Consider the following 19,174-nt stretch of genomic DNA (forward strand, 5'->3'; position numbering starts at 1 on the left):
GTCTTTAGCTATGTCATTTGCAAAATTATATCACAGGATTAGAAGAGGACCAAAACATTCAGAGTGAAGGAGTACAAGCCAAGAACCTTGCAGTCAGGACTGACTAGCCCAGCTACAGACACCAGCATTCTAGACCCTCTAAGCTTATGTACAAGGAAAACAATGGTCAATGTAATACCATTGTACAGACTTCTCAATTCTTTAACCTCTTCTAATATCATAAGAGTTTAATAATTTGGATGGACAGGAAGAAATATAAATTCTGATCTTAACTCAAAGCAAGTGGTGGTCAGATCTCAGCAGTGGTAATGCCACCAGTTCACATCATAATCTGAAAAAGGGTGTCTACAGCTAATTGATATCCATCTACGAAAATCTGTTGACATGTCAGCCAACAGGCCAATTGTTTATACATTGCAGTACATTTTATGGACTAATACATTTGGAGGTAAGCTGCTGTCCTCTGTAAGACACAGAGCCTTTCAAAATCGTATCTATAGCTGTTTTAAATAAGAATTATCTTTGGTATTCTAGACAAAGCTGCATAGAGTAAGTTTATAGGTAAAGTTCCAGGAAGTAAGTGTTGGACCTAACTGAACTGCTTAGTGAAAAAAGGATTCTGCAGAAAAACATGAGATTACTTTATGTGCTAGTGTCTCACGCTGAATGGATTTTGGCTTTGAATGTACCAAGTAGTCAAGACAACTACTACCAGTAGTAGACTTAGCACTATTAAGAACAGTATAGCTTTAATAAAGTAAAGCAGATACAGTCCTGGTCTGATAAGCACAAGAAAGGAAGATGTGCAACTATATGGATGCTTACCACACGATAGTTTAGAGTCTGTTTACAACTGGCAGTCCTAGTGGGGAGCTATGGCTCCTCCAGTAAGTCCTCATTTAGACAAACGGCTGTGCTAGGGTTTATTCCAATTATAAAAACCCCAGACAACGTACACAAATGATCAAGCTTCTTTATGGAATTAGGTATCTTCCACAAAGATGCGAAAGAATATGTACATGCATATGTGCTAGAACACATGAGCATATGCAGCACTGAAGTTATGCACTGATACAGATGCTGTAAGTCAAATTTGGAAACAGATTCCATAAGAGCGCACTACATAAAACAGCAAAAAAGCTGGTAAAAGTATGTATAGAAAAATACAAAAGGGCTTTCACATTCCATCACCTATTATGTACATTAATCTTACTTAAAGTACTGCTCAAAAAGTATAGTATGTTCGTAAATATTAAGTGCTAAATTTTATATACTAAGTAATGATGTGGTTGTCTGTCCTTTCAGGAAATGATGAACACAAAAATTCAGGGTGTAAGCACAGCTCTCCTTCGATGCTGTACAAAGCTTTCCAAGAATACTGGCTTGTGCATCTGTAGACCGCCACAGTAAGATGCTGGAAAGGAGTTTACTAGTGCTTGCATAGAGTCTGCCCTTAAATCCTGGTTAAACTTAGAAAATGCATGTTGATTAGACTCACAAGATGACACTTTCACTGCCTGTCCTTCTTCTGTCAGCTAGAATAAAGTGAGTTATTTATTTCACAGCCTGTTTGAATCACATATGCTTTTTTCTAGCCATCTACTTCATTTAGTACAACACTTGGAGTTCTTTATTAAAAAATTCCACGGGTCCTAGAAGGACCATTCTGTGGCTTCACCCTGTCAGGCTCCAGTGACATAAAAAGCATTGCAAAAAGCATTGCTCTATAAAACATGCAGTATTATTGTCAACAAAATTCTAGTTTGGCATGTATGCTGATCCTAGTTACTTTTAACAGCAAAACCTCCAAAGAGAAAAGGACTGATATGACAAAAAATGAAGGTCAGAGAGAGTTTAAATACAGCAGAATAGGAGACTTAAAATATGGCATTTATAAAAGAGATACTGTAGTTTAGCAGCATGAAGTATTTCTTATTGAATAATTCAAGAGAGTCTGGTTCAGAACCCTAACCTAAGTGCTAATTAGCCACAGCAACATACTTTCAACAAAAATATAAAATAAGACCTAATTAATGACCATTTCCAGTGGCAAAAGATGAAGTTCTCCAATTTATCTCTGAAAAAAGACACTATAAGAGAAACAAAATGAAAGGGGAGCTTTAAAAGAAAAAAGCGTTTCAAAGGCTAGGTTCCTGCGGGCTTTTCAGTGCCTGGGGCATACTGCTCTGGTTAGCCCTTGGAACTCATCACTGCAAGAGTGAGATGATTATTTCTCTTTAGGAGAAATCTCTCCTATGCCAGTAAACACAGAATAAAAGTTGTACATTTTCTAAACTGAGGTATGCATACATCTGGACTGAGAAAGCAGCACATCAGAACCCATATATTTTTTTTTTTAATTAAAAAAGGGACAAACTGAGCATGCACAATTCTTCGAAACTGAGCTGAGAAACTCCTCCAGCAGCTGATTACACAGTACTCCGCTATAACATGTTTTTCACAGTTTAGTACATCACATTGTTTCACAACTGGAAAGTGAGGGGATACGAGAGCTATTTATAGAACTTAGAAAATTTGATAACACAGAGCAGGTCACTAAATCACAGATAAATGGAGAAAGGTTTCTTAATGGGAGTTATAGTGTGCTCAGTAAAAGTGCTTCCACTGTTACCAGTCATATTATCTAGAATACTCATTTGATTCAAATTACAAATCCAACAGTAATATAACAAATAAACCCTAGCTAATAAGCCATAAGATTTCAATTGAATGCATCCATTAAACATACATATATAATCTACCTTCAAATTAAATGGCACCGGACTCATGCATTTTATTGTTCTGAACATTGCCGTCACACCAGCAGAGTATTTTCATAATACTAAAACTGTTTTATTAACTTGTGTTCCATGCACGTTTTAAGTGATTAGTAGTACTGATCAAGGATGCAGAAGGACAGATGTTTAACTGGCAGTAAGAACACAAGAATGAATTCTCAGTTGTCAAGTTTCAGGCAGAAGTTCAAGAGAAATACATGCCCATAGCTAAAGCTGAGTCTCATTACTGAGTTTTAAATGCCTGTTTAAGACCTCCTTGATTAGTGAAGTATTGAAGCTTATTTATTCTTGCCTCAGAACCTTAGTTTACTTCTGATTTAAGTACACACGAATGCAAAGACAGATCTTTATAAGAAGAAGCTAGTCTCTATTAAAAATCTGCAAGTCATGAGGATGATTTACATTTGAGAGAGTCAAGACATTGTGTGTGGACTCAGCTGAAACTAAAATGTGAGCTCCTCCCTGCAACATTTCTCAGCAACAACACAACACCATAATCATGCCAAACTAGTCTGCTTGCAAGTATGCTTTTTCTTTAAAGAGACATTTGCCTTATAATTTCCAGCAACCCATTAAACTTTTAAAAAATTTCATTTCAGGATGGAACTATAGATATTACTGCGATCTTCTTCCTGTATTTGCTTCTTCACATTCATATTGACACAATCTTTCTACCTTCCTTAGCATCTGTTTAAGTATTTGCATATTTTGTCACACAATATAATCAAAATAAAGTCTCTACATCCCTATTATTATCCATTTCCAGTATATTCATTTCCAGTATTTGAGACACAAACTTTGTGAAACTAGAAGCTGTACAGTGTCAGTGAAATTCTTTGAATCCTTATTTAGAAAGCTACCAGCTCCTAAGAACGTAATGTTCTGCTGGTTATCTTTCTCTGCATAGAGCTCAGCAGTCTTGCATTCAGTCATCTTCACTTCTATAAAGTGGGGTTCCATCTCTCAAATAAAGGCTGCTGTGGCTGTATGCCCTTTTGACATTGACATAGTAACTATACAATGTATAATGCAATGGGGCCACTGGGACACAGTTTTCTTCTAACTATCTGAAAAAAACTAACATAAGTCTCTGGAAAAGTTTAAGAAACTTTAGAATACAGTATTTACTTGGAAAGCAGCTGAAAACTAAGTAATTTCTCATTAGTTCGTTCTTTTGCTGCTTATTGAGAGTTTTTTCTTTTTAACTTACCAGGCATTATAATATTGGAAAAACCTAGTTTCCTTGTTATGGATACTCCATGGGTAAACATGGACGTATACTCTCTCCTAATTTGTTCTATGTCTCCATGAAGCAACTGAAGAGAAACTGCCAGACCTGAAAATGAAGGGAAAAACAAGAAAAAATAAGACATTCAAACAGATTATGGTCATCACTACTTCTTAAAAATTATATATACTTGCAAGGATATATGCATTCCTGAGAACTCGGAAAATTCAGAAGAAGTTCAATAATACCAAGCCAACCCACCTCAAATTTTTTATGTATTTGGGAAGGATACCAACATCCAGAAATCAATAAAGACTTGAAAACAACTGCCCATGAAAAAAGCATTAAAAATTATTACTGCTGTGTAACTGAACTACAATGACACGTCGGATCAAAATTATCTCAATAGCGATGGACTGAGGCCTTAACTGGAAAAAGAATTAGGAAAATGTCAATTTAGAGAAATGTCAATCAGTAAAATTTGCTACCATTCCAATTTTTCACTTCTTTCACCACAATGCTGCCTTCATTGTTATGCAAGAAAAGGTGCAAATGCAATGGTCCCTACCTATGGGAGAAACGTGGAAGTCTCATTACAATGCATCACTTAACCTGATACGAAGTTACACAATTTATTAATCCAAAATCTGAAAAAAAACCCTCTAATAAACCAATATAGCATAATCAATATTTTTTACTTAGGCACAGTAATTTCATAATGACTGAAATTACAACTTTTTTTTAATATTCATCAGATTTAATCCATCATGCTGTTTGCTAGAAGACTTGCAAAATGCAAGGGTGGCCATATAATCATTTTCCAATATTTATTCCTCTAGAACCAAGGAAGAATAACTTCATCTATACTATATCTGCAGTATACAAATAAATTGCAAACAGTATACTTCATTACAGCTGAGATTAACAACAACAACAGGCAGGCCTTTTGGTTATTTCAAATATAATCACTGAGGCAAGTGTCAGGAAGATACAGCTTGTAAGGATTAATCTTCCCTGACCTTCAACATTACTGCAGCATATCACGTGTCAACATACAGATCAAGGAGAAGATAAGAGCAAACTCTTCATATACACTGAACAACTGGAGATAAACAGACAACTCAGAAGAGTCACAAGTAACTTTAGATTAAGCTTAAGTAAATAACATGTACACACAGGCTGAACAACAAGGTCATCGGTCCTTTGGGCTTTGGAAGAAATTTCCCCTACAACCATGTTACTATTTAACTGAATAAATTTACTTGAAGTTTGACGGTTCTTAAATCAGAGCTTGAAAAATCTGTATTAAGTACTGCCAGTCCAGGTTACTGCACTAAAGAGATGAGAGATCTAATTAGCATGACAACTTTTATCTTTTTCCTCTTACCTACACTTACATTTTATTATTGTGGCAACTCCAGAGAACATGATACTCTGACCAGACTTCCATTCTCTTATGAAAAACAGCTCACCTACACATCTCCAACTGAGTACATGAACCACTCTTACCAGGAAAAACATTCAGTGAAGTCTATTCTATTTTAAGGACTGTATTTAATGCCATGGACATGAATTATTTTGGTAATGGGAATTTGTTCTGTGGTTATCCAGTTGACAACTTTTAGGAAGGAGTGACAATTATTATCGGTGTAGACGAGAAAACAAACCACACTGTGGGCAGCTGATGGTACAGGAGGTTGGTAAGAAGTCATATAGGCAAAATTCAGACTCTGCTAGAGCAGGTGAAAAGTTTTTCATTGCTGGATGGGAAGAGCTAGGCTGGGTATAGCTCATTTACAAATATGGATATTTAGCCCACCTCCAATCTTGTTTCTTTTATATTTTAAGAAATTGTTATACATACATATGTATATTCATACCCTCATATGCCCCTATTGTGCTGTTTCCTTGGAAACCTAAAAAAACATTTGCCATTGCTCCAGATCACATCAATCACAACAGCGTTCATCAGATATTGTACACCGCCTGGTGCTGAGTGAAGTTACTGTTTTTTAAACAAAAGTTGAAGACCTCAGATCCAATTAGTACTACAGTCGTCTTTGTATACAAATTCAAAATTCTTCAAGGAAATCTGTGATTCAGCTCAAAAATGAGACAAATGTCAAAAAAACCTCATCAATTGCAAAATAGTTTTAACTTGAGAAATAAGCTGCCTGTCAAGGATTTGAAGTACTTGCTCATGCAAGGTGAGAAAGGTATTAAAGCTCTGTATTTCACAGCATTCATTGTTAGAAAATGAAGAGTCATCTTTTTATATCCAAAAGCATCAAGAAAATCTCTCAGTGAACGCACTTAAAACATGGTCTAGTCATTTTACCTATAGCTTAAATACATCTTTGGAATATAAATGGTATGCATCCTCCAACTCTTCAGAATAATGAAGAACACTGGATTAAAGACAGCAGAGTTACTTAAAAATGTTATATGGTGTAAACAGTCCAGTACAATAGGAAAGAGTGAAACTAAACCAGAATGGAAACAGAGCAAAGATGTACAGGGAAGAAAGTCTGAAGAACCTCCAAAAACCAAGGTTTCAAGTTAACGATCTTGCCACTGAGGATCCAGTTGCCAAATGAAAAGGGAATTGACAAGAAGTGAAGCAGAAGATCTGATAAATCTGGTAAAAATGCTAAAGATAGGAGCATATGGACTTCATATAATCAATGAAAAGGCGATCCTCAGTTAAGTGTTCTGATTGCTCTCTCAAAGCTCCGCTAATTTTGCAAGAAAACTAGGCCCCCCTGCATTAAGGACCTAAAATCAGAAGATGCATACTGTTATTGAGGTGTGATACCCAAGTTACAGAACAGGTTGCTTGAATTCCCACTGATTTGTTACTTTCAGGATCTTGTGACGGGCCAAAGGAACACACTGTATATAAAAAGCCAGGAACTTATTTTTAGTTCTAATTTAAGTTATAACAGTCTAATCAAAGAGTTATTATTAGTCCATTTACAATGATACCAGCACACTCCAAACAAAATACTGTTACAATGACATATATATACACACAATCTTTCCAGTATCTACCCCTTGCTCACCCTGCCACTGCCCTTTTGGGGTCTTAAGGTCAATGGTTTCAACCTGGGAAGGTGGGGTATGGTGACCAAGTTATCAGCATCCCAAGTCTCTTGCCATGAGGAATAGGATGTTGCCTGTTTCTTCCTCCTCTCTCTATAGGCTCCTCTTGGAGTAATTTTTTTGTTTGTTAATGTGCTTTACACTTTGTTATTTCTTCACTGGTCTGCAAGGCCGCATTACATCTTCATTCATCATATATGACATGTTATATGCTACATATCTGTTCTTTGTTCTCTTTGTTTCCCCTAAAACTGGTTTTATTCTGCTCTCAAGGTCACACTATTTGATGACCAGTAATTGGCCACTGGTGAGCTGTTCATAGGTCTGGGGCCTCTAGTATCATTCCATGCCAGAACTTTCAAGGCCTCAGTTATGGTCACATGTCTTTAGTCTTCTATGTTCCATTTTACTCTAGGGTTATAGACAGCTAACTCTACACAGAGTAACTACATGTTATAACTATCTATTAAATACAAAGCACATATACCAAAGTGGGTTACACCACACAATTGTACAAAGCTAAGCCAGAGCTAAAATAAAGTAGATATAATTTATTATTTTGTCATTAGATAAATGCTTTTACAAGTCAGAACAAATCTCCAGGCAGGCTAAGACAAGTCCAGCCAGCCAAAGTCAGATAGGTAATGAGGACTGCATTGTCAGCAAAACACAAAGCCTGTGGCCAGTTACAAGCCACAGCAATCCTATACTTATGGGTCTATAAAAATACAATATGCTTGCCAAAGAAACTAGACACCCATCATGACTGAGGAACCACACATCTGAAATAAAAGTCATGGGGAAGAGGTACTTTAAAAAGATGTAATAATTCACATTTTACAAGGACTAAAGTTTGTATCCGTATCATAAATCAAGTTACCTGACTATCAATTAGAGTTAACTAACATCATTTAAAACATACTGACACGTCACAGAGCAATTTAGATTTTTCAGAAGCTTGCACATTCAATTGAAGTGAAAGAGGGACTCCCTCAGACACACTGCAAAACAAAGCAGAATGAAGAAGAACCGACTAGTTCAAAGACACCACCTTCCTCACCAAAATGTAACCAGAATTTTGCATACCATAATGGCCAGAAAGCCACTGAACTCAGTTTACAAGTGATTAAAGCTATATCTAAGGAGAAGAAATGAAGGAGTGGAGAGGAAATGTTACTGCTCCTAGAAGGGAAGGTTTAATCACCAGACAGTAATGAGACAGGGTCAAGATGGAGCAGTCTTCCAAAGAATTTTGTCAGCAGTCAATCTGGGAGAGATGGAGAAGACGCTCAAGGAAAAGGAATGCAATCAAAAGAATGCAGAGATATTCTTTTTGTATATGGACATAGAAAGTTAATTCACTAACATTTCTCCTATGGAAACATGAATACCTTTTCTGTCATATAGCAAAGGTAATATCCTTTAGTTTTAATTTATTCCACTCTGATGTTGTATGTCAACATCAGTTCTTTCTCATTTCATGCACTAGACAATAAAATTATCAGCTTTAGAAAAAATTAGAGCATTCCTGATGGAACAGCTGTGCATGGACAAAGCAAAACAGAAAACTGCAACATGCCACCATACACTGCATCTGACTGTGGTTGATATGATCACACCATCTATGAGACCTAGAATCTATCCAAAACTTCGTAACTATAAATTTTCCATTTCTAAAACATTAGGAGCTAAAACATAACAACGAAAATGATTATCCAGTCTCTGAAGGACTGGCACATTTTCTTTAATTAGATACATAGTGTAGCTTTGTCCCCTCAGAAAAAATGTCAATTACCTCCCTAGTGGTAATTAAAACCTCTTGTGTTAGCTATTATTCTTTACTTACTGCAGTTTTGAAAATATCACTACAAAACTCTGTGTGGTACTGCAAACAGATCTGCTTTTATTTCTTTTGCAAGCACATGAAATTTCTCCCAATTAACTTGTACCACAGTTCACCACAGATTATTTTTATCGTTCAGATGAAAGAGAATACAGAAAATTGACAAGTTGCTGAATAAGCATTCCAGATTTTTGTTAGATCTGTCATTTTACCTTAAAACAGCTTTTATACTGCATTATTGATTTCTGCATTTAGTTATGACAAAAGGCAACTGTTCATTACGCTTACGGACCACTCATTTGCATTTGAGCTTCTGGGGGGAGGGGAAAGCATTTACATTCAGCTTCTATCTACTGGCAGCAGAGAATGTTAGATCATATTAAGAAGAAAATGCCTAGCAGCTGCTCAGGAAGCTGATAAAAAAAAAACCCTCGGACAGAATGCTATTCAGCACCGTTTATATTTTAAGAAAGGTAATAAAATAAGGCATCTGTCCAAATAAAGCTGCCTAAGGGTGTTAAAAGTATCCTGAAAGCATACAGGTGCTCCCATTTCTGGTAGTGTTTAATGTGTCCGAATTACCACTGCAAAGATAAAACCAGTAGATTTCCACATTATTATTGGCAAACAAATGATTTATTGATTTAATGCGATCAGGGAAAAATAATTGTATAAATCTTGTGCAATTTGGCCACAGCAAAATCTATGTAGTAAATCCCACAAATTACAGTCTGGGAACAGAGAGAAAAAAAAAGGAGAGGTAGATTCAATCCTCACTGGCCTTGTTAAAGACTTGATTGTGATTACTTTGAATTATCAAAGGAAACTCCAAATTCTTTCTCTTTTCCTCAGCTTTAAATTCTGTTTTTTAGCTCAGTAAAAAAGAATGCAACAAAAACAGCCTTTGCAAAATTTTGACAACCTTATTGGAGCTCATGAATTAAATGAGCTCTTGTACCTAAGGCTTTTGTCAGAAATGCCCTCAAGTGTGGAAAGTCAGGGGTTTTTTTCTTCTTCACATGGAACGTAAACACTTAAATGCAAATGGCATTATATTATCACAAGAAAACTGGCTTGGAATTTCTTTACAGGGGAGATGGTAGAGCCTCAAGTATTTCTTGCTAGAATCACCATAGGATGAAGGTTAAAGGACCAGAAGGCTAAATGAGTATTATAAGCATCTAGTCTAACCTCCTTATACAGACAATAAAGATCTCAGCAATAATTTCTCCAATTCTTACCTTAGTAAGCCCATTGATGCCCTTTTCTATTAACAATACGCACAGCATGTCAATACCCATTTCCATACTACATTGTTATATTGCAAAGGTGAATCATCTTGCTCAAAAAGTTTTAAAATTACATTTTTACATACTGTTTTGTTAACTAGAATATTAGGCAGTGCACAAAAGACACAATTTTACAATTGTAAGTGTTTTATATTACTTCTAGTGCAAATAACAGACAAAAGGTTCCAGGCAAACACCTGTTATTTTCTCCTTCATGAAGTGCAGCTCTGCCATGCAAACAGCTTTCACACCATTGTATTAGAAATTTAGCTACTTGCATTCCAATTATGTGTCTTATTTCAAATAAAGAAACAGTCAACATTTAACTGGGACCTAAAGAAAGTGTTAAAAAACAAATCCCCACCAACATAAAAGCTCAGGTAACGTTTTTAGTGAATTTGTAAATATAACCCGTGAAGGAGCTAAAATCATGCATATATGTTCTATAAGTTATCATCTGAAGTAGTCTTAAGACTTTTTATTCTTTCAGTAGATAAAGTAAAGGAAGTCAACAACACTATTTAATAGTAACAAGCAGAATGAATTTTTGGAAAAGGCTTCTAAAAACCTCACTGCTCAGACATAACCCAACTCCAAGATGGAAATATGAGCCAGCTATTCTCATTATGTAGCCTTAGCTAGGAATTTCAGGGTTTAAATTGGGTGCCATTTCAATCACATGCAGAAATAGTGTGGCCAGCAGGACTAGGGAAGCGGTTGTCCCCCTGTCCTCGGCACTGGTGAGGCCACACCTTGAATACTGTGTTCAGTTTTGGACCCCTCACTACAAGAAAGACATTGAGGTGCTGGAGCATGTCCAAAGAAGGGCAACAAAGCTGGTGAAGGGTCTAGAGCACAAGTCCTATGAGGAGCGGCTGAGGGAACTGGGGTTGTTTAGCCTGGAGAAAAGGAGGCTCAGGGGAGACCTTGTCACTCTCTACAACTGCCTGAAAGGAGGTTGCAGCGAGGTGGGCATCAGTCTCTTCTCTCAAGTAACAAGTGACAGGACAAGAGGAAATGGCGTCAAGTTGCGCCAGGGGAGGTTTAGATTGGATATTAGGAAAAACTTCTTCACCGAAAGGGTTGTCAAGCATTGGAACAGGCTGCCCAGGGAAGTGGTGGAGTCACCATCCCTGGAGGTATTTAAAAGACATGTAGATGTAGTGCTTAGGGACATGGTTTAGTGGTGGACTTAGCAGTGCTAGGTTTATGGTTGGACTCAATCTTAAAGGGTTTTTCCAACCTAAATGATTCTATAATCGCAGTACTGAGATGAACAGCAAGTCATAGCTTCTACTGGATAGAAGATGCCCCTGACAGTATCACAATGGCACATTTTTCATTCTTCTCTAAAAACAAGTCTTTTAGCAACACCCAAGAGCACAGTACGAATTTAACTTTATTAGAGCCCCCATCTCAGCACAGTCTATAAGTCATGCTATGTGAAGGACACATACAGATAACTACACCAGAAATCTACCTTGAACTTGATTTTTGAAGTCCTTATGGTAAAGCCAGAACTTTCACAGACAACACAAGCTTGAACCGCTGTAAAAATGTACAAAATTACATCTGACTGGTCTGTAAGTCTGCCACCTTTAAGGATTAATATCTTTTTCCAAAACTACCATAATTAATATTAGATGCTAGATTAGGCTACAAATTTTAAAGATTTGGTTACTCTTGAATTTGGGAAAAGGGTTTTACATTAGATTGCTGAACAATATCATCCATCCTGTAAAAAGTACTTGAAAAAGTAAAGTTCTACACATCCTTGTCTAAAAACCTGCTCTAAAACTGGCTTTTTTATATGTCAAAGTTGTCATTCAGGGCCAAATGATCTTGAGCAATTTATGTGCAAAATTCTCTATATATTTAATCTTTCAGCTTTAGCATTTGTTGAGAACAAAAAGGAATGCCTTAATTCATTGCGTACTTAGTGAAGCACATATGAGCACTATTCTTATTTTAAACGTATTTCAAATAGCAGCCTTCAGTGACAACTAATTCTTAAACACATCAAAATGGAATACACATAATCTTCTTGTCACAAAACGTAACAAAGATTAAAACTGACAGATTAATAAATTGTCATAGAACTAGAGTAATTAAACAAATGCACTTGCTGTTTAAATGTTAGTGATGTGTAGATACAAAATACATTTCAGAGCACCACTAACATCTGTGAACCCTGCTGAGAAAAGACAAACACCAGAGAATCTCTGTGATTAATCATGTGCCCAGGAGTTACCTAAAAGTTAGGTACTTCATTCTGTTCTATCTTCTCTGTCGAGTACATATTACCACTCCTGCTCTCATTCCTCCTCATTTTCTACTAGCCATTGCTCTACTCAATTCTCCACTGTGAGCCTATGCCTCCTTTTTGTGGCTAACAACTATAGCTGCTCCCAGCAGGGAAGGCACATTTTGTTTCCCATCCGACATTTCTCATACTGATTCACAGGAAGAAGCTCTCCTTGCAACTACTCTGAGTGGGGTAACGCTGTGAACTGCTGGGGTAGTGTCATGCAAACATAGTCACACTACTTCTTCTATCTCGAAAATACCGTAAGTTACCACAGCTCTGCTCCTAGAAATACTGCGCTCTGTAAACTCATACTGAGCTACCAATTTCCTGCTGTATTTGATCTCGTGTAGCTTTTCATCACACAAAGTGTGGACAAACGATGCTCCTCCATTGTCTCACTTCGTGGGGCCTCTGTAGTTTCTCCACTGCAAGGTAAATAATGACCCTAACAGGCCTCCCCCCCGAATCAAGGAATTTGTAAGCCAAAGCTTACTTTTTGTGAAATAGGAGATCAAACAGACACAGAATATGTTTTTTCACCTGTTTTTTTAAATATCTCAGTGTTTGACAGTAACCATGGAGAAAAGATATTATTAGAGTGCCAAGAGACTGTTGAATGCAGGTAAACAGGCGAGGGAAGACATATACTGCCCCAAAGCACATACCACTGTTTCTATCCAACTGCCTCCATTGCCATACTCGTCTCAGAACTTGCATCTTGTCAGATGAGTTCATGCATTGGGCTGGTCTACCTTGTGCCTTCTCTGACTGAGTCTTATGTGACCACTGACCTAGACTGAGATTTAGTGCCAACTGACATGTACGCTGGGGGAAAAAAAAAAAAAAAACACACACACACACATAAGGTAACAATAGTTCCCTAAACCCAAGGATTTTTGCTTTATGAAACTTACTTTGGTCTGGTTGAATTAAAATGATAGCAGTGTAATGAAATTTACCTTTGAATGAGCAACCTTACTGAACCTCAAAGAAGTTAGATCCCACTTTGAAGTTGGTTCCTCTTTGAACTGGTGTTGGACCACATAACCTCCTGAGGACCTTTCCAACCTAACTTACTGTATGATTTGATGAATAACTTTCCCCCCTAAGATGACAGTTTGTTCTTCCTCATGATGGGATTCTTGGCAAACATCTGTCAACAATATGGGCTTTGAGTCCTCCATGCTTCAATCAGGGCATTATGCAGCTGCCCACTTATTGACCAGTCTCCTTTTGTTAGGCAGCATCACTTTGGATGACCCTCTGCCTGCAGATTTTTGCAAAGGTACATGGCAACAAGTTTGAATTTATTACAGACAGTAAACTATTCATTTGAAAAACCTACTCGTGCTTCTTTCTCTTTTAAAGAAAGAAATTAACAGTTTGTGGCTGACAGACTTAAGACAATCTTTTACAAATCAAATCACAACCTGGATTTGTCTTAAAAATAGCCTCTCAATTCAAGTCTTGCCTCCACCATATTTAAAAATTCACGTTCTTGCCAACTACCAGATATAATATAGTAATTTCTGATTTTATTCTTTTTATGACCTAAACTGTATGCAAGAGGATATGATTTATGTAGATTTTTCAAGAGCTGTATTTTGACCCCCTATGCAAGAGCTAAAAAATTAACACTGCCACCATATTAAAAAAAAAAAAAAAAGAAATCATGCTCGAGCCAAGAACGGCAAGAGAAATCCCACCATTTTGAATGTGTTTCCGCTAAAGCTTAAGGCCCTCCCATCAATTAAAGTTAATGTACAATTAACAGTGTTTCCAGTGGAGTTGCAATGTAAGTTTGGCATTGCTACCACAGAATGCACCACACTGCATTCAGTAAACATGCAGTTAGAGGTTACATCACTCTTGTCTAGTTCATCAGAGCATTCCAAGATAATGGCATAGGAAAAGACCTTCCCACTACATTTGCTATTTTCATGGAATCCATGCAAGAGTCCAAAGCTGCAAAGCAGCTAGATACGTTTGTAAGTTCTTACACCAGTAATTTAATCTCTATAGGATTTGAAAGGATTTTCACCTTCTTTGCTGTAACAACTGAAAAGCATGTGTATCCTTGTCTCAGCTCTCAAGAATTACTGCATCAGGCACATGCAGCTTTTCAAGACTTGTTATAAGGGAATCTAAATCGGCATTTACAGGAGCTTACACATGAGAATATTAGAACCCTAAAGTAAAAAAGCGGAGCAAAAAGGAATGTCTTGCATCTCCTTAAAACTAAGCTATCCAGTCTTTCTTCTCAATGGAGGGTGAAGAAAGAGGAAGTTGTAGTGCATTTTTCATCAATTTTTTAATATGCTTTTTATAAGATAACACATTGGGGAGAATATTCACATTAAACACAAGACCAAGGTTTAAATCTCTCCTCTATAGGATTTGCTAAGAGGACATGAATACAGATCACACTCGGGAAAATCATATGCTACTCGGCAGGCTTTAGAGCCACTTTCACTTTCCCCATGGTATAATGAATATTTTCTGATTGTATACAAAGTTGAATAGTTGCTGCAGGGAAGTCTGAGAAGCCAAGTGATTAGTATGCTCCTCTGGGACATGTGAGACAGACTGAAAATCCTTTTCCAAATCAGCGTCTGAACCAAGACATTTTCTGTCTTTGAAGAATGTCTCAAACACTGGAGTAAATAACTTCTGTGGTAAACCCGGTGAATATTTATATATTCCCTGAAACAGCATGGGCACGAGAGTCACAGCAATCATCTCCAGCATTTTTTTTCAGCCTGGTACCCAAGCAGCTGAATCTAGCTCACCCGTATCCTAACAGTGCAAGTGTCCTGAGTTTATCCAGCTACCCACCTTTCTCAACTTCAAGCAGTGGCGGAAATGAAAGTTACCATAGCTTTAGGTATCTACTGGAATATCTTGTGCCTAAGGAGGTACGTTGAAGAAGCTGATGGCGTTTAAGTAGGGATTACAGTAAGAACCATCATTGTTTAACTGTGTAACTTACAGTCATAAGTGGGTAATTTTTGTGGACAAGAACCCTCTACCTTCAGAGCCCAAAGGACTGCTCCAATCACTAGACATAAAGCACTGCTCCAATTACTAGACATTCCTTCCATCATCATGTGCTGTATTAAAAAAATGTTTCAACTTTTGAAAGTCTAAAAAACTGGGGAAAAAAGAAAAGAAGTAGTGCTATAAGCAAGAATATAAATGTGATATGCACGTGATAAATTCTTACTAAAAATCAGAAGAAAAAAGAAATCCATGATGCTGCGTAAGTATGTACAATTGGAGTAGCGTTTTCTGGGTTTTATTTATTTATTTTTGTATAGAGCCATGTTTAATGACAACTAGATTTGGCCTTGTTCTTTTGCCCCTTGTCCTAAAATGCACTTCAAACCATTTTAAAAATCAACAGGTTCACTCATGGCACAGTAATTCTGTGGGCAAATGAAGCAGCTATTATATGATCAATAACAGTTTACAAGGCACTTTGTGCATTAGTGTCTGCTTTATTAAAGAGAAATGCAGCCCACATCCAATACTATTTGTTTATTGTAGTCCCAAGAAAAGACCAGAGTATAGTTTCACAGTCACACCCAAAGAATAAGATCTACAACTATGACCCACACTGCAAACCCTACAAAGAGATTTTGACATTTAACAGAAGCCCAAGCTTTGATATGAAAGCAATGACTTTGGCTAGGCTTCACTATCTAAAATATACCATAAGGGGATAAAGGATGCTTTTATATGGTTTGAGAGAAGCGAGTAACTGTTTTCTGTATCTGTAGTATACATTTCACTGACCTCTGGTCCTACAAATACAGGAATAGAAATATGTTATTTTCCTTGTAAGACTGATGTAATTAGGCATGATCTCTATGCAGGAATAGTCATTTTTCCACAGATTTTTGCATTTTAAAACAAAGTAACTAGCTTCTAATTCTAAGAAAAAATTATTATATGAAAAATAGTTTTTATAGCCAGCTCCACTCCAGATATTACTGAAACTTGGTTTAATAATTACAAAATCGTCTAGATCTAATAGTACTTATTCTACAAATACTACAAACTCAATGTAAGAAATAACAATGCTACTAAGTGCAGCAAAGGCTGTACAATTTGGCCTTTGCATTAATGGTTTGATCTCCTACACTAGGCAACCAGGTGTTTTCCAGTAAGCCGATACCTGACACCAGCTACAAAGACTAGTGGTGAACGGTAATTTGATCCACTACCTGCTAACTCTAGTCTCTGTTAGGCTGGAAATCCATGCAGAAAACACATTCCAGTTCCCACTCCAGCAAACGATGCTAAATTATCCATGAGACTGAGTCCTTCCATTCCTGCATCCACTGAGAAGAGGAAAGGGGATGAACATCTGTCCCCTGCTCCTTTCTGGGCTGTATTAAGCAGTGATGGCCATTTGCCTTTATTGGATCTTCTTTAGACACAAGCTGAGAATATGATGCAAGAGGATTCTGTACTTAAGAATTGTCATGAGCTGAAGTAGAAAAAGTACTTTTGGGGGGAGCGGGGGTTTGAATGCTAGATACAAATGCTATAGTCTGGCAATAGGTGTTTTACATGCAAGACACTGAAAGTACATTTTGAGTTCCTTTTTAGTTTTCCCCAGAAAACTGGAAGAATTTTTTTCCTGAAGAATATTATGAATTATCTGATAAACTATTTCAGCAGTGCGAGATAACAACTTGTGGAAACTAAAGACTGTGTGAAAATTTCCTGAGCTGAAAGAAACTGTACAGGACAGAATCTGAAGAGGGAACAAGCCTAGAGGATAGACAACAGTCTGAAGCATCTTTGCTGTTGTTTGTTTACTGTGTTTCCTTTCTTAAGTCTTTTTAATGTGATTTGAAAAGGGCAAGTGCAATATAAACCAAAAATTCAAGTTTTCCTACATGTGGCTCATACCTACAACAGTTCCTAAGAGGGAGAAAAGACCCATGTCTCCTGTAATGCAAGATATTCTCCTTTTTTGACAGCTATAAGATGGCAGACAAGGCTAATGAGGCTTCACAACCAGCCATTCAATACTATTACAGAAAAAGACAGCAAAGGAAAAATAAAAAGTAGTGTAACAACAATATTTTCCATGAGGTGTCAGCAGAAGTATCTGAACGTATTGCTAAAGCCTTGCAAGTGCTTCTTCAGGCTGCTAAGCAGTCACAGAGGAACAAAATTCACATGTGCGATGTAAACAACATTTCATAGTTTATCTTCTAGTTGCTCAGTACTCGAAGTGGCATTACTGCTCACTTCCTCTTTCCCTCTCCAACCTTCACATGCACTACTGGAATTCTGTGCTGCTCTTCTCTCTTTGCCTCGCCCCCCCCGACAGCCCTTTTCAAAATGTAACTGATCTTCAATTTGCTAGCTTTAGTTTCCAGCCCCCTGTAACCTGGAAAAAAATTTATGTCCCACGTGTCTTTCATGTTGAATATTCACATAATTAAGAGTATTCAAATTTATCCAATGTCTCCTAGGACAACTGGGTATTTAACTGTGAACTCTTATTTCATGAGAATGAAATAGGACAAGCGATGTATCACAGAGTAAGCAGGTATTGCACAGACAGTCAGAATGACCACGAGTAAGTTGTTCTTCATGAATATGGTTAACATATTTAAGAAGCCCAACATTACACTTACTCAGTAATGAGCTCTTGTATTTTCACTACATGATTTTTATATTTATTGTCCAATAAGATGCATGATATTCTAAACCTTAAATATATATGTAGCTAGATTCTATATGAGAAAATAATAGGATTAGAAATGGTTAAATATATAACTTCAGTCTTGACAAATAACATGAGCTTTTATGTGCTTCTTGGTTATCCGCTAAAGATTATCGAACATACATTTTCAAGGTAATCATTATGCTTGAAATCAAGTTAAAGAAGCATGAAGTCTACTACATGAAAGGGATTACAATTACAGTACAACCTGGAAAATGAGTTCATATGAGATTTTTCTATAGTCATATTTCAATTAATTAACGTTTCACAGGGACAAAACAATATTTGAATACAAGGACCATAGACTCGTAAGCTTCCATTTCAGGTTTCATTTCAAGTTTGACTGCATCCCTGCATGACAGCATTCAGAAAAAGTTAACAAGTTGGTATTAACAAAAACCCAAACAAACCATCAAACAAAAAAAGCAAATTCAACATCTCCTATGGGTCGAACCATCATCTCACAATAACACAGGTCAGTTGTCTCCCATTTCTTAATTCTCACACCTGAATTTATTTTGATGACAGTTACAGTAACTTATAGCTGACTGTGGAGGAGTACCGGTAAGTACTTAAATATCAACTCTGTATCTTGCTCAGCTGGAATGCGGAGCTACCAGTAGGAATGCAGACTGCACTGGTACCTCCCAGTTCAATTTCTTCTGAAGTTTAATATACAATGTCAATGGCAAATTTTATATTCCTGATGAGAATGTGAAGCAGAAATGTCGAGAAACACGGATCAAAAACTTGATCAGCCCGACATGTGAACAGAACTCCACGGCAAACTGTAGCTCCTCAGCACAGAATAAAAGTTTATATTACATAGTTCCGTGAAGAAAATTCAGTGAGTTTTTTTT

The 19,174-nt window shown here is 37.0% G+C and overlaps 1 protein-coding gene across 1 annotated transcript in view; it reads right to left on the reverse strand.

Annotated features, from left to right (window-relative positions):
* Positions 1 to 19,174, reverse strand: part of DOCK4 (dedicator of cytokinesis 4) — a 252,421-nt gene that overhangs the window by 104,812 nt on the left and 128,435 nt on the right. The window contains exon 13 of the mRNA XM_050897081.1: positions 4,009 to 4,134. Coding sequence (XP_050753038.1) covers positions 4,009 to 4,134 — 126 coding nt within the window. The remainder of the gene's footprint in view (positions 1 to 4,008; positions 4,135 to 19,174) is intronic.

This window comes from Gymnogyps californianus, chromosome 1 (genome assembly GCF_018139145.2).
Source record: "Gymnogyps californianus isolate 813 chromosome 1, ASM1813914v2, whole genome shotgun sequence".
Classification (NCBI taxonomy): Eukaryota; Metazoa; Chordata; class Aves; order Accipitriformes; family Cathartidae; genus Gymnogyps; species Gymnogyps californianus.